Consider the following 22,548-nt stretch of genomic DNA (forward strand, 5'->3'; position numbering starts at 1 on the left):
AAATTTTTTACTACTTGACGATTTTGTCTAAAAATAACAATGACGTCTATATTATTAATTTAATTTATTTAAGGAACTGATGGTTTCACGTTGTATAAAAGAAGTAATGACGTCTAAGTTATTAATCTAATCTATTAAAGAAACTAATTATTTCGGGTTGGATGAAGATTGAATTTCTTTCATAATCTCTTTCAAGAAGCCAATAAGGTGAGATTAATATAGACAATTAATTTAATGATGAAACATATGTCATTGTCTTTATCCATACAATATAAACCAACAACTACTCCAATGATATATATATAACTTATAACTCCCGTTTTGTTAATATTATGTCATTCATGCATGCATATATAACTCCCGTTTGCATAACTATTTATTTGGCAATCATGATTATTTCAATAACTAAATTTCTAATGAAATTTGTAAGTTGAACATATTAAAATGTACAAAAGATTTGTAAGGGTAATTACTTTAATGACAATGAAGTTGAATAAATTCTCTTTTTGGTATCACAATTACTTCAATTGCACATTTTTGTGCTTTTTAGTGCACATTGTTGCTTTCCCGTGTATATTGTTGTTGTATCTTCTAATACATATTTTTGTACATGCAAGTGTAATTTTTTTTTTAAAGAGCAATAAATCTAGACAAAATCAATGGCTGAGATTTGTGCACATTTTTCATCTAGGAGCTCTTTATTCACATCGAATCCTAAGCCTATATATAAAAATTCAAATGAGAACATATTCCTCTTGTAAAAAGTGAAAATTGATTACATACAGCCTCCCATCAAGATTTATCAATGATTGAGAATTCTAATAAAAAATAAAAACACAAAAATCAATTTTATAATTATTAACAATTTACAACTCCAACATTTGATCTATCCAAGGTATTATATTAATAACGTATGCAATGAAAAGAATATTCTCGTTTGATTGTCCCAACATGAAATATTACTAATTAATCGCATTTGCCAAAGTTTTAGTAATATCTGCGTCCCACGTTAGCGACATCTCACCTATCAGTCTTTGTTCGTTGCTATTTCATGTGATCCTAACTATGTTCGACGCAAACTTTTATGGGTTTAACATTTTCACGATTTGAAGACATCTCTTTTCAAAAATTTATGAAAACTTCATAAAATATTTCAAAATTATTTTTCTAGTTTTTTTTACAAATAAAATATTTTTTCTGAATGAAAAAATAGTATGCAATTAATATTTATACATATTTTTAAAGAAAAAAAAATTATAAATACATATATTTTTTATATTTTTCATATGTTTCGGGTCTTGTATTTTTCATTTTCGCATGACTGGTACGATTAATGTTAAAAGAAGCTGAAGCATTTAGTTTGAGAGAGGCCCTAAGTTGGCTCAAAGATACTGGTATGGGAAATGTAGAAGTAGGGATGGATTCCCAAATTATTTTTCATGCATTTTTTTCTTCTTTTAATTCTACTTTTGGATTGTTAGTGGATGATGTTAAAGAATTGACATCTCTGATTGGAGATATCGAATTCCGATTTGTTAAGCGATCTGCGAATTTGTTAAGCGATCTGCGAATTGTGACGCCCACACTGTTGCTCGGGAGGTGTTTTCTGTGTCAACTGTGGGGAGTGATCTGATATGCCCCTCTTTTTTTATAAGTTGTCTTGATCATGATTTAATGCATTACGTTTTAATTTCCAAAAAAAAAAAAAAAAAAAAAAAAAAAAAAAAAAAAAAAAAACTAACTAACTAACTAATGAAATGTGCTCATTTTTTGTTCATGGAAAAAATAAAACACTATAGTCAAGTCATTGAAATTAAATCGAGTTAATACCCAAAATCGTTCTCGACTATAGTGGTTTTTCTCAATTTCGTCCTAAACGACTTTGGTGACTTAATATCATCCCAGACTTTTGTGTTTCGCTCAATTTAGTCCCAGACTTTTGTGTTTTTGCTCAATTTAGTCCTTCATTTGTTATTCTGTCCATTTGGTGTTAAATAAATAGACAATTCAGTAATTTTAATATTGGCATCTCTTTACTCATAGACATGTGAACTGCGAAATCATTTTTTTTTACGAATTACTCCCAGAATTACTCCTAAAACTGTGAATATAAAATTTGATTTGCAGGTCCGGGAGTAATTATGGGTGTAATTCGTACAAGAAAGAAGAATTTCGCACTTCACAAGTTGAAAGTAAAGAGAGATCAATATTGACATTACTGAATTGTCCCTTTATTTAACACCAATTTGACGGAATAACAAATGGAGGACTAAATTGAGCGAAACACAAAAGTCTGGGACGATATTAGGTCACCAAAGTCGTTTAGGACGAAATTGAGAAAAATCACTATAGTCGAGGATGATTTTGGGTATTAACTCAAATTAAATCTATACAGATACGTTATTGATTGATGACTGAGGTGCTTCAGAGTGGACCTTGTTGAAATCAAACCTATGCAATACGCTATAGGTTGTGGACTTGTGGTTAGTTACATTGATATGTTGTGTGCTTTGTTATCAAATAATAATAATAATAATAATAATAATAATAATAATAAATAAATAAATATATATATATATATATATATATATATATATGGGGGTTCAGGTAATGGGTACCCACACAGTAGTACTCAAACCCGATCCAAACATGACACATGTAGGATTGTATCATCGGTTTTGACAAGCGGATTATATTAGTATTTTTTTTTAAAAAAAAAATGTTTAATAAAATTATTTGTTTGCTATTGGCGGTTAATGTAAAAAAAAAGACCTATAAAGACATAGATACAATAACAACAATAATAATACGGAGTAAGATTTTAAAAAATAAAAACAATACAGAGGAGGCTCCCCTTTGTATTTTTGTTCCCACATCGGTGCAAAAATTTCTAATTTGAATATTGTGACTCTAGTAAGCAAAGGATCAAGGACCACGAGAAAGTAAACTAGCTTAGGTTGTCCATAAGTGATTGGCTCAAACCAAGAAAGTTAATAGGTCGCTCTAGTTGGGAGTCAACTTGTAATATTATTATTACTAAGTCAACAACCTGACCGACTTGACTAGGGTAGTACTATAGTAGGGTTACCTTGATTCCTGAAAGACTGAAACAAACTTTTTCTTTTCTTTATGATTGACACTTGGTTTATTATATGGTTCGCATCCCTTTTTAAGCAAGCTAGAGATAAATATATATAACATCTGTCACTATATATGGATGGTAAATTATAATATCTGTTGCTATATCACATAAACTATCGTAAGAATTAAGGCATGATCCAACCTATCATTCTTTGTTTCATTCCAGAAGTAATCTCCTCCGTCTTTTCTAACGCGGTGGCCTAAATTCGTCTTTCTACTTAACGGTGCTTATCATTCTTTGTTTCATTCCACAAGTAATCTCCCCAAGATGATGATTTTCTAACACTATGAATCAAGGGGGCTATAAGGGTTTAACTCTTTTTTGTACTTAACCCCGCTTTTTGCAATAGCCTACCAATCCTACCATTCACTCTGCTAAACCCGAGCAGTCATTTTTAAAACTATTAAGATAACAATCAATAAAGAAACAATAAACAAAGAAAACTGGAAAATGAACAGGAATGTCAGAGAGCAAATTCTTACAAGGGGCACTAGAGAAATGTGAACTTTTTTAAAATCTCGTCTAAAAATAAGACACTTTAATTTTCCAACCAACTTGCTTCAATGGGGAAAACTTCATGGTCATACTCGAGCTTAGATTTATTTCCTGTAACATTGGACCATTGACTATCTAAGTTCTTCAAGTACAAAACCAAAGCTGTCAAAATTTGGATCCCTCAGACAGAAATGGTGAAAGAGAACATGCGTAATTTACCTCAAGTAGGATAATGATGCCAGTATGAATTTCAATTAGCTGGATACCAAATTTCCATCTTCTAGTATGATGAAGAAAAGCTAAACTGCAAGCCTGTCTTCCCTCTATCATGCTCTTCTTGTTTCAGTATATAGCAGTAGTTGATCTGAAGTTGAAATCAAGAAATCAGAGAAGCCCAGCAAAATTGGTAAATTAGACAGAACAATCCAAGGAAAACAGGGAAGGGGATCCTGGGAATGTAAAATATGCAAAACATATTTAGTGATCCATGGTCCCATATTTTTTTCATGTCTCACTAAATAAGGAAACTTCTAAAGTTATCTTATCAAAGGTTCTTAAGGCAGATGACAAACCTCCATCCTGAATAACTTAGTTGGTACAATGACTCCGAATCCTGCTGAAGCTCTAAATGATTCGCGGAATTTCTGGTAAGAGAGGTCTCGGAATGCATTTTCAGTTAATTTGTTAAGGCTCCCAGTGCATGCAAATGCGTGGCCATGGATACCAGCTTCTCTAAGGATCTTCAATGGAAGATCAAAAGAAAGATCAGCAAAAGCAGTAACTGCAAGGTCTCCTCCAACAAAATCCATTCCAGAAGAATCAGAACTTTCATCATTTCCACCTTCTCTAACTAGCCTTCTTGGCTCAGCAGGGCCAAGTCCCCTTGATTTAAAACCAAAGATAGATGTTGGGCCTCCCAAAGAGCATACTGGAGAAGTGTTACCACCCAGGAAAAATCTATCAGGCAGATATGAAGGCATGTTCATGAATCCAGTTCCCCATGGAAAAAGAGCACCAGCAGAAATTCCAATGTTTAACGCAGCATTGTAAAATCCAAAAGGTAAAGCATAGCGAAAATCAAACTCCTGTACACAAAATCCAGTTCCTCATGTCAAACATTGCTAGAAAAGCACATTACATGCTGTCAAGTATCAAAAGACAACAAACATGAAAGGTAGAAGTCTATGACTGAGAGAGGCACTCTTAGCATCACAATGGCATTGTTCCTAAAAATAAAAAATTGAGTGTGTTGATTATTTATGTTTTGGGTGGGTAAGGTTCCTTTTACGTACACGAAACTTTGATATCTAGAAAAGGTAAATGTAAACAATTTAACAATGGATATCTAAGTTTGGCATTCAAAAAACTAAAGCATATGAACTCATAAGATTGCAAGCAACAAATATGATCATCAGTGAACAAACAAAAGCTAGAGTAAAATAAATGAGGTTAGCAACACTATGATTTATGGAAACCATACTAAACCTGGCGAAGAAAGCGTAAACCCCGATAATCTGGTGTAAGGCCAGATATTTGTGATGTAGAAACAAATGCATATCCCTCTGTTGGTCTCAAAGGAGAATTTCTTCTGTCAATCTTAAAAGTATACTTCAGAACTGAGAGTAAACCATGTCCAAGCTGCCTCCTTACAGTCCTAGAGGCCATTTGAGATGGGTCTGTCAAAGTTCGCCAAGAGATATTGTATGCTAACTCATGGTTTTTGGATGATAACAGGCCAAGAGAAAGGCCTAATGCTCGCTCTTTGTAAGAAGAAAACTTCAACCAATCTTGAGAGAGTAGTGATAGTCTAGCAGTAACAGGAGTTATTAACCTTTTGAACCTAGGTAAAGATACACCAGCACTGATCTCTGATGACTGGTCCCAACCATAGGCCAAAGAACCATCCCATAAATCCCCATAACCAAAAATGTTTTTCAACTTTAACGATCCTTCAAGTGACCAGCTTCTAGCCTACAAAAAGAAATTAAAAATTGTTAAATCACTGCTATAAATCCTATAATTCAGGCATAAACTGACCGTAAGAAACCAAAAAAGTATATTGGACAGGAACAGAAAAGAAGTCAGTAAATACATAATAGCATGCAGATATAATCAAGACAATTGTAAACAAAATAACAAATGACATCAATTATACAAAAATAATCTATATTATTTTAGTAAATAATCAGCAGGGAAAATGCTTTAGATTATATGGAAAGCGGATTTGCAACTGCCTCTTGAGTTTCCCATACATCTAACAGTAATAAGAAATTGGATAGAATGAATTTGATCAAAGATCTACATGAAATTCCATTGCAACCAAAATCACATAAAACTTCAGGACAAATTTCATCAAAGATCTACATAATTTAAACAAACAAGTGAATTTGATCAGTGAAACCAGACATACTTTATTGAGATGGAGTATTAATTTGCTTACTAAGACTTAAGCTCCTTCTCGAAGGGCAAGGGTCTTCATATATACAACTTCATTGAGTATTGCTCGGATTATAACATATACCGCTTTGATACATTACCTAGTCATATTGTTACAAAGTGCCAATCACAATGGCATCCTGAGTTTACTGACAGACCATGCTTTCAAGTGGTATGTCAACCTTCCAAAAAAACTTGATTTTCACTATAATATGCAGAACCAGTTTCAGTTGCTTTCTTGAGGACAGAACCAGTTCTAGTGTCTTCCAGGCAGATTTTGTCCAAATTAGAAAGTTCTAAAAATATATAATGAGGGGGCTAAAGTTACAATGTCAATTGCCAAGCAAATATTCCATATTCTGAATTTGTTTTACTTGCCACATGCCTGAGAAAGAAGTTCTAAGGCAAGGTACTGAATAATCTAATCAGATTAAGATGTAATGTTGAGAAATAAATAACATATTTTGAAATTTGAAAATCTCTAAAGTCAGATTTTATTATTTCTGGTTCTTTAAGTAAATCTCTTGTAATCACTATTTAAAAAAAAAAAAAAAAAAAAAAAAAAAAAAAAAAAAAAAAAGTTCTTTCTCATGTTACAAATTTTATCAGAAAAAAATATGCCACACTGCCATAGTATCTGGATTAATACGCCAAAATCTTAGTTAATATGGACATTAGAAAAGTCATGTATCATCTTATACATATACAATATACATTTAACTCAGACCATTATATGTTCCAGCACCTCTTTGTCTATATGAACTATGAATCAAAATCCTTCTTTTAAGTCTTTCTATTCTGGTAACTCAACTCAATCTTTGAGAATTGAGAGTGAACTGAATAGTTCAATTGCACCTAAGGCTGAAATGACCAAACTGTTTTGCAAAGTAGAGTACCTCAGGCTTCGAAAACATCCCAATATTTGCAGACAATTTTCAAGCTCCCAGTATTCGCAATTATAGATGCATAAACTAAAAGCTAAATTATATCCATGGTATCATTTCGAGATAATAAGTAATTAAAATGCAAATTTCCGTCCTCAGTTCATATTTCAATTGGAATCCCTGAGGAATGGCAGTTGAGGTGATAAGCGTCGTAATGAGAAAGAGAAAGGCCACGGCCATATGACTGAATTAGAATGGGGGAAAAGCCAATCTATCTAAATGGCAAAGTAGATTACCTCCGGCTTCGAGAACATTCCAATGCTTCCGGTGATGGGGTTTTCGGCTTCAATGACTTCGACAATCACATTGGCAGTCCCTGGGAGCTCCGGCGGGCCGGCATCCAGAGTAATATTGACGGAATCGAAAATCTCGAGGCGTTGAAGCCTAGCATTGGCTACACCGGAGGCCTGGAGCAACTGCTGGAGCGTAGTAGCGGACTTGAGGAATTCCACCTCCGCCTCGATTAGCGAGTCCTTGGTCTTGGAGTTCCCTTTGATCAACACGTCGTGGACTCGCACCGGCACTCTCTCCGACGACAATCGCCGGAAGAGGCTCTCCATCCTCGTCTTGTCGGCGCGCATTCGAGACTCTGCGCTGACCGGCTCCGCCTCAGCTTCATCCTCCTCTTCGTCTTCGTCGATTTCCTCGTAGTCATCCTCGTCGCCGCCGCCGCCGCTTGCCGAGTGAATCGACTCTGTTTGGTTTTCTTCGGAAGGGTCAGCCATGAGGAATAACGTTGACGGGTTCCGGGGTTTTTTTGTGCGTGGGATTGTTGTTGCGGTTTCACACTTTCACTTATGATGACGTGGGAAATTAGTAAATAATTAACCTATAAGCAAATGAGCAATGCTAATTGGACCTTCAAATTGGACAAAAAAAAAGGGAAAATTGTGAGTTTGATCCTGAGTTATAACTGTGGTGACAACTCAGTCCCTGTATTATTACCGTATTCATTTGTAGTCCCTCGGTTATGAGAGAAGTGGTAAGTTTAGTTATTGACGCTAGTGGTACGGTGTGTTGACAAAGTTAATTTCATGGGTAAAGAAGTAAATTCCTTAATAAAACTTGTAAACTTAGTCCAAATATTTTTTTCAAAACGACAAAAATCCTAAGTTGCTTATGTAATCAGCGAAAAAACCCTACTCTCGTTTTTCTAAAAAAACAAAAACAAAAAACAAAAAACAAAAAAAAAAAACAAATTTCAATATTTCAATTCTATTTAAAAAAAAAAAAAAAAAAAAAAAAAAAAAAAAAAGCCAACAACAACAACAACTTAAATTACTAATTTTTGACAAATACAAAAATTTACTCCATAACATGGACAAGCTTGGTATATTTTTCCTCAATTAGCATAACTCCATGACATTTTGATGGGTAATAAATCATCACATCTACATCGAAAATTGTCCTCAAATTGGGGAAAATATGAAGTACCACAACTAAGAGATGACATCTTATAATTAATGGCTAAATTGGTTCATTAACACGGAGAATATTGATTATTTATTTAAACATATAAAATAGAGAAACAACTTACATATGAATTTCGCAGCAAGGAAGTGGACGAATTTGAGATTTCAGAACTTCGGGAGAAAAATACCTTCGATTGTAGATAAAAGAAGAAAAGGATGACTCTTGCACAATGAGTTTCAACATAATAAGGAAATTATAATTTGAAATCCCTATTTTACCCCTCTATTATTAAATTGTTTTTAAGTTTTCTGTTAGCTGGAGACGGAATATTAACGCTATGGACTAAACTCGCCACTTTTATCATAATTGAGGAACTAAACTCCAATATGGCCATAACTTAGGGATTGAGTCGAAATTTGGTTATAACTCAGGGACTAAATATTCAATTTTTCTAAAAATAAATAAATAAACAAATCAAATGGGAAGTAACAAGTTCAAACTCCAATGAGAGCATTGACTCTTTGTACTTTAGTAGGTTAAGAAAATATGTATGGACACATACTACATTGTAATAGAGTCAATAATACCAAAAAACTCTCAAATTTAAAAATTTTAAAAAATGTACTTGACATAATTGTTACTTATTTTTTAGCCTAAACATCTAATCAGCACATGTGAAAATATCAACTAATATTTGTTCATTATATAATGCCACGTTAGGGTTGTCGGCGGGAACCGACTGCGCAGGTCGAGGATGAGCGGCGTGGGGCACTTGGGCTCCTCCACGCGCGTGTGCCTCAAAGGCTTGTGCCAACAACTCCGCGAGAGTGGGTTAGGCATGAGCGACAAGCGGTGGAAGGTTGTCCCCCGGTGTTTCGTGAGTCGGAGCGACAATATGCTCGATACGTGCTACCGATCGTTCACCGGGGCACGGTGGCTTAGCTCAAATCTCCTACGGAGGTGCGGCTATCGGCAGGTTGCTCCTCCGCATTCGCGATGACGATGACATGCCCGTTGATTGCTGGGCGACAGCGTTCCGACTGCTACGTCGTGTTCGTGTCATTAGCAAATGTTAGTGTTTTGGTTAGATAGATAAACCCCAACTTTGTAATTGGTTTTATTATTATGGCAAAATAGTTAGGCCGTGTCAGAGTCTGTCTGAAGTTTAGAAGTTGAAGACCTGATTGATCAGGGAATACATCAGAAGCTTATGTGAAGACTAGAAGCTTATAAGAAGACTGACTATCTGAGGAGCGTATGCGCTGGCAGAAGGCAGTTATGCCTTGAGGTGGTTTTACAATAAAGACCTTGGTCATCCTTTCACCTCAAAGGGGTATCTACGTAATCTAGCTAAGAAGCGGTTGGGTGATTTAGATTACAGATACCTCCCTGAACCAGAGACTATATATTCTAAAGTGCTGATTCATTGAAAGGTTAATGAATCCATCCGATACACTCCAGAATCAAAAGAAAAGCACTTGAGTATTAAGTTCTCTCCCTGGTTCATAAAAGCTCTTCTCGATACTGGTTGTTCATGGTGATTTGAGTTGATGAATTTGAGAAGAACATTCTGAGCTTAAACCATTGGATGCCAAGATCACGCAACTGTTGGATGCAGTGAAGGATTGCGTCACGAAGCGGACTACACCAGAGATTGATCTCCATGGAAGGGATTTTCGTGGACCTCTGAGTGCGTAGCTCTCCGACTTCGCAATCCACTAAGTTCAAGGTGTGAGCATATAGCCATTAATGTGCAATCTAACTATCAGCTTAGGCTTTTAGTTGAGATGGAGCACATGTTTCAATTTGGTATCAAAGCCAGACCAAAGGTCATGGGTTTGAATCTTAGCGCCACTCATAAGCGACTACGGTTTACCGGTCCACGTGTTGCTTGGAACCCACCGCACACCTGAGGGGGCGTGTGAGCATATAGCCATTAATGTGCAATCTAACTATCAGCTTAGGCTTTTAGTTGAGATGGAGCACATGTTTCAATTCAAGGTTGATTGGGTACTTACCTTGTGTAGCAACTCGGGTGAGATTGTACTTCTCCACCTTTGTACTTTGAAGTTGAGTTAGTGGATTGGACGTATCCGTGATCGTTCCCCAGATGTAGATACACATTGTATCGAACTGGGTAACCAAATCTTGTGTTGCATGTTTACCTTTTCCGCACTTTTCTTTGTTTGGTGATATCTCTGATTAACTATCTGTTTGGTAATCTGTGTTATTACTCTACACCAACTATTTGTCAAGAAAAGTAGGTAATAATAGTTGTCTACCATTACACACAAAATTACAGCAAAGCTTAGAGACGGGACCTTTAGTTTCGATCCCCACAGACAGTGCCAATGTTGGTTTTACGGCTTAGGGGTAGCCGTTCGGCAAGCCAACACTACCGTAACCACTTAGGGTTTGGATATTAAACTAGATATAGTTGAGAGAATAATGCGGTGTTACTCCCAGAGAGTTTTGACCTTTTACATGATGACCCCGTGGGGGTATTTATACAAGAGAACTAGCTTTCAACAAGGAAAGTATGTCAAAGGTGGAGCTAAATCGGCTATGGAATTCTACCATAATTAATGTGTAACAGCTGCCATAGCTGGAAAATGAAGCTATTTAAACAATGAAAGGAATCTTTGCTAAATTCGCCGTTAACCTTCTCTGGGTGTGCACTCAGTCGGGGATGCACCGACCGCCTAGTGAGGTAGCCCAACTAGGGAGGCTGAGGCACTCAGGCAAGGACGCTGCTGCCGCAAAGCCTGGTCGCTCGTCTAGGTCCTTTGTAGGGAGCTCGGTCGAAGACACGGTGACTACCGAGCCTGGTCGCCCATCCGGGTCCCTAGAGAGACCGGAGCCTGGTCGCCCATCCGGGTCCCTAGAGAGACCGGTCGAGGACACACTGACTACTAAGCCTAGTCGCCTAGCCGTCCTCGAAAAGAACCCAGTCGGGGACACGCCGACTACTAAGGCTGATCACTATGCCATGAGCTAGCCAGCTCCTATATGAGTGCACGCTCACCTGCTAGCCTGGTCTCCCGGGTGCTTCGTATGATATGCTGGAATAACGGGTGCAACCTCCTTTCTCGCGATTTGCCAAGTGTTGCGCTGTGCTCGAGCCTGACTGCCGCTTCACACTTTCTAGATCGGGAGCCCGATTTAGGGTATCTATCATTATCAAACATGACTTATGACTAATACTATTTTAAACAAAATCTTTCTTGGATCTGTTATGGTTAATGTAATTTTTTTTTTAAAGAATTAATATAGATGATGAAAGCTTGTGATTGTATACGTATCTAATATTTTTTTAAAATAGACAAAGAACTAAAGAAGGCAAGCTTCTCCTTTATCTAGAGTTCTAGACATCGAGATGAAGAGAGTATATTGTCCTTTTTTTTTTTTTTTTTTCATCTTATTAGTCAATTGTCACATTTGATAGCTATGTCTTCAAAAATTGTCATGTGTGATTCTAGATTAAACTATCCCATAAATACATTCAAATAGACCATTGAACTACGTGTGAAAATGTAAATGAGTCATTTAACTCAAAAAACTGCAATTGGATCACTGAACAGTCCAATCCCTACTTTCTTTGTCTTCAGACAAGAGACAATTAGACAATGATAGGGAGGAGATGGGGGCCGGGGGGAGGGGGGAGTTTCAATGAGCCAATTACAATTTGTTAGTTTAACTTTAATTTTACATGTAGTTCGATGACTTGTTTAAACATGATTCTAAAAAAGAAAATTCTAAACTATAAATTTACAAAAATAAAAAAAAAAATGTTTGACTAGAATTATAGAAATGAAAAATTAAAGGACTAAAATGATATTAATATAAAATTTGCCCTAGGCCAGAGACGCAATTAGCGCTCTTTCAAAATTCAAATTTGTATTGTCACTGTCACTCACTCTGCTTTCAACACTACGATCCTCTCAAGCGATCGCCGGCGCATCAATGTCGGGCGGCGACACTCTGTACAATAATCTCTTCTCTTCAGTCATCTCAGACATCAAATCCTACGCCGGCAGAGATCCTCTTCTCCCATGGCTCCGGTAACGCAGCCCCATTTGCTCTTCTCTTTTACCACATTTCACTTTCCGCTGTTTTAGATATAGGTTTAATAGCTTAATATATAATACGTTTTTTGATAATGTTTCTAACAGAGGGATTAGGAAGATGAAGGAGTCTCTTCCTCCACAGGCTCTTAAGGAGAAGCTCCCTAGATTTCTGCAGAAATGTGCGCAGACTTTTGAGACTGATAGGCGATATTCCAATGATTTGCGGTACCTTCGCGTTTGGTTGCAACTGGTAAATCATTTCGTGAAAATATCCACTCATTGAGTGTCTGATAGCACCACTGATCATCTCTTGTGTTGATTACGAAATGGAAACTATTAGGGTTGGATTTCGTATAAAAATTAGCTGAAGATATTTTCACAGTCAAATTCTTTTGTCTTTTCTTAGATGGATTATGTGGATGACCCGAAAGCAGTGCTAAGAAGCATGGAAATGAATCGAATTGGGATGAAGAACGCCCTATTTTACCAAGCATATGCGCTATACTACGAGAAGATGAAGAAGTTTGAGGCTGCTGAGAAGATGTACCATTTAGGTGTGCAGAAGTAAGAAACTTCATATTCTTTGATTAATTGATGATTGCATTTTTCTGCTTAAAAATCTACTCCAGAAAGACAGTGTTAATAGTTTTTAAAATTTAGATCTATTTCACTTTTCCATGAACAGCCTTGCAGAACCTCTTGATGAGCTGCACAAGTCATATGACCAATTCATTAATCGCTTAGAGAAGCATAAGAACAAGAAAATTCAGGTTCTTCATATTGATGATGATTTTTATTAAGATCTTTCTAAATCCTAAGAGTCAATTATTATAACAAGGGCATATCTCTTGCAGCGCCAGGAACGTAAAAGTATGAACAGGCTTCCTTGCACTATTAGTGTTCCCCTGAATGATAAAGGCACCAAGGAAAACAATGAGAACTTGCTCACAACAGAAAACACTCCTAAGATTGGACATGACCTGCAAGTGAAGGAAGTTAATAATCAGAATCTAGGATTAAATCCCAGAAATATGGGAGGTTTTGCCGGTCCATCCACAGACAATGGAGCCTTGGATGATTTCAGCAGGAAAGTTTGTGTTAAAGAATCCAATGACCACAGAAAATTTTCTGGCGATGATACTATTGTGGTTAAAAAATTTGTAGGCAATGCCATTGTTGGGAAGTCTGATTTTGAAGATGCTAGGCATCATGGTCTGGTTGAACCCACAATCAATACTAAAGAGGCTATGAATGCTATCAATAGCATGTTCCGTGAGCCACTAGAACCATCATTTGCTGGCAAGAAATCTACTCGAAGCCAACCAAAAGTTGATCCGGTGTCCAACAATGGATTTGAGATATATGTTGATGAGAAAACAGTTGATGGTGTTCAGCCATCGGACCAAATACTGACAAGTGGTGCATCAACTTCAGGAACTACTAGAATTGGAACTCAGCAACCTCTACAAGAGCCGTTTCAGATATATGTTGACGAAGACGAATATAATGATGAAAGCAATGATGCCATGGAGGGAGTTTGCAGTGATAGGTCCAATCACAATAAACTCCAACATTTTACTGGAAGCACTAGCATTCCAAATGAGGTTGTTAAAGGCTTTGTATTTCCCAGACCTAGTGATGCTGTTACAGAACCACTGAAAGATCATGATACTGAGAGGCCACCTCAAGAAAGACTACGCAGGGAGGACACAGTTGTTATTCGATTTGTAGGTTCCACCATTTCTGATGATTTAGAGGTCGAGAATGCTTGCCATCATGGCCTAGTAGACCCCACCATTAACCTGAAGGAGGCTATGGCTGATATAAATAGCATGTTTGGAAAACCAATTGAGTTTACAAGAAAATCTCGGCCAAAGAAACAGAGCACAGCAAATAAAATGGAGGAGGGCACTTCCGGGTTTATGATACTTCCTGATGATGATGTAGATCATAGTCAAGAAAAGAAGTCTCAGCTAAGTTCATCTTTAAGGGATAGTCAGCCAAAGAACCAGTTTTTACCAACTAAAATGGAGGGAGACAGTGGTGGGTTTCTGATACTTCCTGATGATGAGATAGATCATCCTCAAGAGAAGAAGTCCCAACTAAGTTCAACTTTGAGGCGAGAAAATGATCTGTTTGAGAAAACGGTGTGCACTAAAGAGGCAATGGATGAAATCAATAAAATGTTTTCTATGCCGTTGGATTTCTAAGAGCATGGTAAGTCCTACATTCTCCATCTTTATAGATTTATACCCTGATTGACATGTATACTAGACAAATTTTTTACTTGACCATAATTTTCTGTCATATCATGCATCCAATAGTAGATCATTTGTGGTAGTATTGCACACTGAGAAAGGGAGGGGGTGTAATACTGTAATGTAGACTTGATTATTGAAAAGAACAGAACATGCTCGATTACAGTTGCAAAATAAAGGTCATACACTGTTACAAAATGCAGATTAGTTCTGGTTACTTAAAGGATAGGAAAAAGGTGAAATATTATTTGGCACTTAGTTTGCTTTAGGAGGGCAGTAAGCTGGTCGAAAGGCCAAGGGTCCTGCAGTATAAATCACAGCCTCATAATCAGGTCGAACTATAGTTTTGTCTTCATATCTGAGAGGGGCACCATTCAGTCCATCATTGACATTGGTGAAAGTGTCACAGTTTTCAAGAGGCGACGACACTAGTTTCACTTTGCAAGAGTGGAGCGGATGGTCCAAGAAAGAATGCCCCATCTTGAAGCCTTTGAGCTCTGCATAGAAGTAGCCATTTTCATCTGCTTCAAACGCCTTATAGAAACTCACTCGCCTCCTGTAATCTTTGCAGATAACACTAACTTTAGCCTTTGCAATGGGCTTTGCTCCGGTGAAAGACCACGATCCATAGCTATCACAGCTCTGGCAGTAGACCAGACCTTCAACCACTGCATCTATGGGCTTCCCTGCTGGCTTGGCTGGAGCATGTTCATACGCTGTGATCATCGGGATGGCAAAAGAGACCAACAGCATTGAGATGGTGAGTAGTATCAGTTGGCAGCTTGCCATCTTTCTTGGATTAGATCCAACCAAGCTTTTTGAGGATTCTTGGTTTAAGACTGTTGTGTTGCTGTGTTGTCATTGATTTGAGGGTTATATATAGCTGATCTGCATGCAATATTGCAATAGCAGTTGTGGTTTCAAACAGACGTGAGCTGCAGTAAGCTGCATTTGCTTCCTTAATTATTGCTAACGTGACTTCCACCTGCAGGTTGGTGAAGTCTCTTTTGATCCATATAACTATTTATTAATTTTGCATTATTTGCAAAGCATATTTAGGCTAGGCTGATGCAAGTTTCTACGTGCATGTCACTTCTAGCTTGATGTCCCAAGTTTTTTTTTTTTTTAAAAGGTTTTATGTTTTGTTTTTCTTGAAACACAATATCAAGTTCAATAAATATGGATACATGTTAAACCATGATGAATAAATATTTTATACTTGTCAAGTCATACATTAAAGTTATAGAGAAGATAAGATGTTTGTTAAACTTGATATTGTGTTAGGTCTAGTTAAGAATTATTTTATTAGTGGGTAATTGTAACTCCATTTAAGTTGGTCATGTTGTTGACTTAGTAACTATAAGGTTATAAGTTTGACTCTAATGGGAACGGCCTCTTTGGTTTGAGCAGGTTAACTATGGACAACCTAAGCTAATTTATCTTTTTTGTTGTCATTTACCGACTAGGGTCACAAAGCAAAGTTTATCTAGTATACACTCTTGGGTAGTGACCATTAGTTTCTCGTCACTAAAAAAAAATATATTTTAGAGAAAAGGGTCAAATAGACCCCTAAACATTACCCTAAAGGTCAATTAGCCCCCTAAACTTTAAAAAAAGTCAATTAAACACTCAAACATGCTAAATTTGATCAATGAAGCCCAAAAACCGGTAAATGACCTGTTTTTACCGGTCATTTTAATTCCGGCGACGAAATCCGGCCACCGGTGACAATTCCAGCCATCGACGAATTTTTCCGGCCGTCCGGTTGTCTTCCACCGGAGAAGACTACCGGACGGCCGCCTTCTCCAGTGGAGAAGGCTGGAGAAGGCGGCCGTTCGGTCGTCTTCTCCGGTGGAAGACGACCGGAAAATTAATTCGCCGGCCGCCGGAAAAATTCGCCGGTGGTCGGAATCCGTCACCAGTGGTCGGATTTCGTCGCCGGAATTAAAATGATCGGTAAAAACAGGTCATTTACCGGTTTTTGGGCTTCATTGACCAAATTTAGCATGCTTGAGTGTTTAATTGACCTTTTTTAAAGTTTAGGGGGCTAATTGACCTTTAGGGTAATGTTTAGGGGTCTATTTGACCCTTTTTCTCTATATTTTATTATAATTGTTATATAAAGTTATAGTTAATAACAAAAAAGGAAAATTTGTGATATTGTGTGTTGAATCTGAATTATGTTTTTTATAATAATAATAATAATAATAATAATAATAATAATTATTATTATTATTATTATTATTATTATTTAAGGGTCAAATAGGCCATCGAACTACACACCAAACTTCAATTAGACCATCCAACTCAAAAAATCTACAATCAAGTCCTTGAACAACACAAATTTAAACAATTGAGCCTAGAGTGACCTGTTGACCGGATAATTAGATGACATGGCAGTTATCAAATTAATTTTTATTTTAAAAATTTATTTTAACTTTTTAAATAATTAAAAAAAAAAAAGAAAACGAAAAACCACCGGCGACCCCCTCCCCCCTCTTCTTCGTCTGTTTCTTACGCTACTGCAATCATGATCTCAGCACCACCTTCATTTTCACCGTCAACACCACCGGCATAATCCAGCAGAGCAGCGACGAACAGTCGAGAATGAGAATGGTTGTCGGCGTCGTCTGAGAGGGAAGACAGCAGAAGCATCGTAACCGGAAAAAATAAACCCAGCTCCGCCTCGACGCAACGCCAACGCCAACGCCGTCGCCATCCGCCCGCACTCAGCCGCATCGTGAACCTCCGGTCGATGATTTGCAGAACACGACGGTCCTTAGTGGCGTGCCTTCGTCGTCGTTGATCCTCTCCATCACCGGAAAAGGATGCTCCATTGTTGACGACAAATTGTAGGAGAACGGCGGATTCTTTTTTTGTTTGATGTAAATTTCCGGCGTTTTTCCTTTTCCATTTTTTTTTTTGTTTTGTTTTAAAAGTTTTATTATTTAAGAATTATTAAAATAAGTTTTTAAAATAAAAAATAATTCAGTAACCGCCACGTCATCTAATTACCAGTTCAACAGGTCATTTTAGGTTCAATTGTTTGAATTTGTGCTATTCAGGGACTTGATTGTAGTTTTTTTGAGTTGGATGGCCTAATTGAAGTTTGGTGTGTAGTTTGATGGCCTATTTGATCCTTATTCCTTATTATTATTATTATTATTATTATTATTATTATTATTATTATTATTTAAGAATAATGGTAGATTTGTGTACTTCATCTTTTGGTTGTAGATTCATAGTGAATAGCAGATTAAGTGGACAGGATTTATTCAACTTTTATTGGATTAAAATATTTTGCAGAATCTTGGTTTCGATTTCTTACAATGTTAAAAACCGATTTAATAATTGTCTGACAAAAGATGTTTGTGTCTTTATTTATTGATGCGTCTACAATGCTGTTACAATAAATTTGTTCATCGTTGACGTTGACAAATTCACAACCACACATCTTCTCCAGGTTGTTTGGAAAAAAAATTCGAATTCGGAGAAAATCAGTTCAAATGGTTTTTATTTGCATGAATTATTATTATTATTTTTTCTACCACCTCCAAATATTTGAGTTTAGACTCTTCAAGATGTTTTCAACCTCATTTAGAAAAATCCTTGATATCTAATAATTACATTAAATTTTGAGTGTGATTAGCTATATTGAAGACGTCGTCACAATTTTTTGATTTTCAGCTGATGGCACCAATCAGCTAAGTTAATAAACTGATTTGTCAAACACTAATTTAGAAAAATCGTTGATATCTACGGAGTAATAATTACATTAAATTTTGAGTATGATCAGCTAATTTTTTGATTTTCAACTGATTGTACCAATAAACTAAGTCAATAAGTTGATTTACCAAACACCAATTTTAATTGTTTGATCAAGTTAAACAGTTAAAATTAGTCAAATTAGCCAATTTTAGCTGATCAATCATTTTACCAAAACTAGGCTTTTAACTAATTCATTTTCAAATTATTGTTAGATTTCATTTAGAGGAACTTCTTTTTACTCGTGTTACTTTATTAGTTAATTCCACTAAAGGTCCTTTGTCTTTGGTGACAATTCAAATTTAGTTTCAAATTATCGTTTTTGCCATTTTACATCCAAGACTATTATTTTTTGGACACTTTTAGTCATTCTCATGACTTTTTCTATTTTTAGTAAGGACATTTATGTCTCTTCATATTTTTCTTTTGTTACTTTTCCGGTTTCAACCAATTTAATTGGTTTAGAACTTTAGGTAACCTCTAATTTTTAGTAACGATATTTTTCAACCAATTTTTAATAAAGTCATAAACCAATTGAAACCAGAAAAAATAACAAAAGAAAAATATGAAGAGACAAAAATACCCTTACTAAAAATAGAAAAAATCATGAGAAGGACTAAAAATGTCCAAAAAATGATAGTCTAGGATGTAAAATGACATTAACGATAGTTTGAGACTAAATTTAAAATTGCCACCAAAGACAAGGGACCTCCAATAGAATTAACTTACTTTATACCTAAAACTTGAAGTCTTGAACCTCAAACTTTATCTAAATGGAATCAAATTGACATATAATTAAGTGAAAAAAAAAACCACATGAAAAGTAGTTATTGCTTAACAACTCTGCATCCTTTTCAAAATTTAAAAACAATAAAAAATTGTACATGGAACTTGCAGAAAATAATTTGTTAGAAGTGTGGTATATTTTTATAATCTCAGTCATGTTAGATAGTGCTGATTCTAAGCACATGTAGCTCCTTTATTTTGACTAAGCAAACCAAAAATGAAAATTGCATTTAAAAAAAGTCTACCAATCTTTCCCAGTTTCAACTATTTACAATTTTAGCCTACCCTACAAGGATAGTGGGGGTCTCATGCATAAACATACAAGATACTTTTACATTATCGTATTCTCACACTACATTTCGAAAAGAATCTTACATCCCGTAAACTAAACATCGCCTAAAAAGTTACTCTTAAGATGTCTCACTAGATATAATCTCTAGCTCTGCCCACCAAAGAGGAGAAACTTTAGGGATTGCTCCATCAGGTCCTATCTCAGTTATTTCTCTCAATCTAGCAGTAACTTCTCTCATGGCTGGCCTTAGTCTTGGCTGAGGATGAACACATAACCTAATTACTTCCCCAATTCTATTGATCTTATCCTCTTCGAAAGAATCCAAAGTGGGGTCGGCCATTTCACGCATAGATTGCCCTCCTCTAAGGTAGTGCGACGCCCAGTCTTCGAGAGAGCTGGTGCTGTCGGAGTAAGGCAGGCGACCCGTCATCGTCTCGAACAGAATGACACCGAAGCTGTACACGTTACTCGCCGCATTGGAATGCATCTCGCCCGCGGCCGCCTCACTCCAGAACACAAAGTCGGACATCTTGGCCGCGTAGTCATTCGAGAGGTGTACAGTCGAGGAATTCATGTTTCTGAGGAAGAGCGGGGGCGTCAAGTTGTGGAGGTGCTCGAGGCAATACGCCATGCCCATCACGATCCTCATTCGCATTGCCCAATCCAAGTGTTCCGCCTCCCTAACTGTAGTGGTTCAATTCACACATTAGGTATAGTTTTTGTAAACCGATTATAGAAAGAACTGAAAGTCGTGTTCTATCTCAACTAAAAGCTTATACACTGATATATATTATATATGCTTAACATACAAAATGAAATCGGAAAAAGGAGCAAATGCCCCATAGTAATAACTTACTGTGCAAATGTTCAAAAAGGTTCCCATTCGGAGCATACTCGAAAACCATCATTCTTGTGAAAGGTTCGTCTTCCTCGCAATATCCAATGAGATTCACAAAGTTCTTGTGGTTTACTTTCGATAATGTTTCAATCTGAAACAACGACAAGACAGAAACCTTAAAAACCGATAGACCGGGAAGGAAATGGGATCGACTGATACTTAAAACCGGAAGAACAAAAGGTTATACCTTATGTCTGAACTGTGCCTCTTGATCTCTTGACCAATCCTTAGCAGATTCTATGGCAAGCCATAGCACCGCTATTTCAACTCCACTCGACAACGTGCCCTTGCATAATGTGTAAACCGATGAGGAGCCAATCACGTTGCTGAAATCTTCACACGCTGTCTCGAGCTCTGATCTCCTAAGCTTTGGCAGACCTGGTTAAAAGCAGAACGAGTTAAGAAGTGTGATTCAGTGGTGTTCTTAAAGAGCTTTGCGTTTATCTCGATCAACTAAAGAACAAGAACAAGATGGAACTAATGCGTTCATTTAAGCTTCAAGACCACAAGATCGATTGATATAAGTATATAACTATATAACTATATAACGGATGCAAAGAGAACTTACCAGTAACAAAAGCTTTCTGCAGCTGCCCGCTAATTCCCGTAGCCCAAGGCTTGACAACAGCCATCTTATTCCGCTGACAGAACACTATGCCAATAGCGGAAACTATAAGCAAAACAGAACCCCCGAGCACTGCAGCCATTATCAAGATTTTGTGATGCTTCTTTGAGTTCTTTATCTCATTTCGAGGAGTGGCAGTAGGAGAAGGAACTGATCCCGGGGAAAACGAGGAAACGGGAGGAGGAGGCTCGGAAGGGGCAATCTTTGGCCCAACAAAAGGCGGTGGAGGTACAGCAAATGGCCTAAGCAGGCTCGGTGATGGAGATGGAGAAGGCGAAGGCGAAAGCTCTGGTGCCGGTGCTACTGCAGCTGGAGTTCGAAATTCCCTCCCGGGAATAGGTATTTTTTCAATCAATTTTCTAGGAGCGATTCTCCTGAATTTCGTCGTTATCCTACGAGAACAAAAACAAACAAGATGCCATAGTAAGAACTATGAAATCCATCCACTATAGAACCTAAAAATCAAGAAGAACATTGACATTATAAACAGACAACCTAAGACAAGATACCATTACAACTGAACCAAACTAATCCCAAATACATAACTCAGTTCTTCTGAACTATCATTGGTTCATAATGGGACAACATTAGAATTTCAATCAGACAAAAAAAAAAAAATTCTGGTTTTATCTATATAAATCCCTAATCACAATACACCTAGGAAGACTAGAAATATGCATCACAGAATCAAGAAAATGGAAAATATAAAATAAATACTCCAATTTTAATGCTAATAATTAATGTGAAAAAAAAAACTGGAAATAAGTGACAGAAGAAAAGCTTACAGAGCCATGAAAGCCTGAAATGGATCAGTACCCACTTTCTCCTTGGATCTCAACATGCCCAAACCTACAACACAAACATCTCAACCTCAAACCTTAAAAACAACAAAAACCAAAAAAAAAAAAAAAAAAAAATCCTAGGATTCTCCAAAACCAAGAATTGTCATCATACCTTCATCCTTGAGAGACCAAGAAAAGGCCAAATTCTGAAAAACCAAAAACAGCACAACCCATCCCAAGTACCCTTTCATTTCCTCAGCATCAAAAAGCAGACCCAGATTTCTTTCACCAACCCAATATCAATAAACATCAAACTGAACCAAGAACAATTCCCTGAACCAACCAGCGAGTCAACTCAGCAAAAAACCAAGTTGAGAAATGACAGACAGACAACCTCGTCAACCGAAAAACACCCAGACACAGAATAAGCTCGATCGGGAAGGAGTTAAAAACGACAGCCAAAAATGAAACTTTCGAGTGCGTCCAACCTAATTAAACGTAACCCAGAAGTCGAGTCCGATTGAAACCGCGTAGGGGATACACAAAATTAGGTACTACCTATAAAGCAGAAAGACTTTGGCGTTTTGACTTCAAAAACAAGCAAAATATTATTAAGAGTTTTTTTGTGTAGTAATAAATTTTTTT

The 22,548-nt window shown here is 36.8% G+C and overlaps 4 protein-coding genes across 5 annotated transcripts; 1 reads left to right on the forward strand and 3 right to left on the reverse strand.

Moving 5' to 3' along the window:
- Positions 1 to 3,536: 3,536 nt before the first annotated feature.
- LOC109154997 (sorting and assembly machinery component 50 homolog B-like) lies at positions 3,537 to 7,794 on the reverse strand. 2 transcript variants are annotated; one of them, XR_002049834.1, is made up of 5 exons: positions 7,254 to 7,794; positions 5,123 to 5,608; positions 4,210 to 4,722; positions 3,857 to 4,001; positions 3,537 to 3,748 (listed from the first exon to the last, which is right to left on the reverse strand). XR_002049834.1 is itself a non-coding variant. In XM_019302737.1 (4 exons), exons 1-4 carry the CDS (start codon positions 7,740 to 7,742, stop codon positions 3,918 to 3,920), a joined length of 1,572 nt encoding a protein of 523 aa, XP_019158282.1. In that variant the 5' UTR covers positions 7,743 to 7,794; the 3' UTR covers positions 3,546 to 3,917. The 2 variants fall into 2 exon arrangements, 1 of the variants encoding a protein (XP_019158282.1); XM_019302737.1 differs by having other exon boundaries at positions 3,546 to 4,001.
- Positions 7,795 to 12,329: 4,535 nt separating this feature from the next.
- On the forward strand, positions 12,330 to 15,421 carry LOC109154979 (probable inactive serine/threonine-protein kinase bub1). The gene is made up of 6 exons (XM_019302718.1): positions 12,330 to 12,491; positions 12,603 to 12,747; positions 12,904 to 13,061; positions 13,183 to 13,267; positions 13,352 to 14,714; positions 15,327 to 15,421. Exons 1-5 carry the CDS (start codon positions 12,394 to 12,396, stop codon positions 14,705 to 14,707), a joined length of 1,842 nt encoding a protein of 613 aa, XP_019158263.1. The 5' UTR covers positions 12,330 to 12,393; the 3' UTR covers positions 14,708 to 14,714; positions 15,327 to 15,421.
- LOC109154981 (non-classical arabinogalactan protein 30) lies at positions 14,898 to 15,860 on the reverse strand. The gene has a single exon (XM_019302720.1). The coding sequence runs from the start codon at positions 15,542 to 15,544 to the stop codon at positions 15,011 to 15,013; it is 534 nt and encodes a 177-aa protein (XP_019158265.1). The 5' UTR covers positions 15,545 to 15,860; the 3' UTR covers positions 14,898 to 15,010.
- A 3,666-nt stretch (positions 15,861 to 19,526) lies between these two features.
- LOC109154980 (probable inactive receptor-like protein kinase At3g56050) lies at positions 19,527 to 22,495 on the reverse strand. Its single transcript, XM_019302719.1, has 6 exons — positions 22,076 to 22,495; positions 21,907 to 21,970; positions 21,065 to 21,513; positions 20,684 to 20,874; positions 20,455 to 20,587; positions 19,527 to 20,282 (listed from the first exon to the last, which is right to left on the reverse strand). Exons 1-6 carry the CDS (start codon positions 22,152 to 22,154, stop codon positions 19,717 to 19,719), a joined length of 1,482 nt encoding a protein of 493 aa, XP_019158264.1. The 5' UTR covers positions 22,155 to 22,495; the 3' UTR covers positions 19,527 to 19,716.
- Between the last annotated feature and the right edge of the window lie 53 nt (positions 22,496 to 22,548).

The sequence above is a fragment of the Ipomoea nil genome, unplaced genomic scaffold (assembly GCF_001879475.1).
Source record: "Ipomoea nil cultivar Tokyo-kokei standard unplaced genomic scaffold, Asagao_1.1 scaffold2662, whole genome shotgun sequence".
In the NCBI taxonomy this organism is placed as follows: Eukaryota; Viridiplantae; Streptophyta; class Magnoliopsida; order Solanales; family Convolvulaceae; genus Ipomoea; species Ipomoea nil.

Bases quoted from the DNA above. Each gene is read 5' to 3' on its own strand.
- LOC109154979 (XM_019302718.1), top strand. From the start codon at position 12,394: ATGTCGGGCGGCGACACTCTGTACAATAATCTCTTCTCTTCAGTCATC. The intron at 13,062-13,182 runs GTAAGAAACTTC...TTCCATGAACAG, and splicing joins TACCATTTAGGTGTGCAGAA to CCTTGCAGAACCTCTTGATG. The intron at 13,268-13,351 runs GTTCTTCATATT...TATCTCTTGCAG, and splicing joins ATAAGAACAAGAAAATTCAG to CGCCAGGAACGTAAAAGTAT.
- LOC109154997 (XM_019302737.1), bottom strand. From the start codon at position 7,742: ATGGCTGACCCTTCCGAAGAAAACCAAACAGAGTCGATTCACTCGGCA. The intron at 5,609-7,253 runs GTAATCTACTTT...TTCTTTTTGTAG, and splicing joins GAATGTTCTCGAAGCCGGAG to GCTAGAAGCTGGTCACTTGA. The intron at 4,002-4,209 runs GTTTGTCATCTG...TTTCAACTTCAG, and splicing joins CTAAGTTATTCAGGATGGAG to ATCAACTACTGCTATATACT.
- LOC109154980 (XM_019302719.1), bottom strand. From the start codon at position 22,154: ATGAAAGGGTACTTGGGATGGGTTGTGCTGTTTTTGGTTTTTCAGAAT. The intron at 20,875-21,064 runs GTAAGTTCTCTT...GCTTTTAACCAG, and splicing joins GCAGAAAGCTTTTGTTACTG to GTCTGCCAAAGCTTAGGAGA. The intron at 20,283-20,454 runs GTAAGTTATTAC...GAACCACTACAG, and splicing joins CCTTTTTGAACATTTGCACA to TTAGGGAGGCGGAACACTTG.
- LOC109154981 (XM_019302720.1), bottom strand. From the start codon at position 15,544: ATGGCAAGCTGCCAACTGATACTACTCACCATCTCAATGCTGTTGGTC.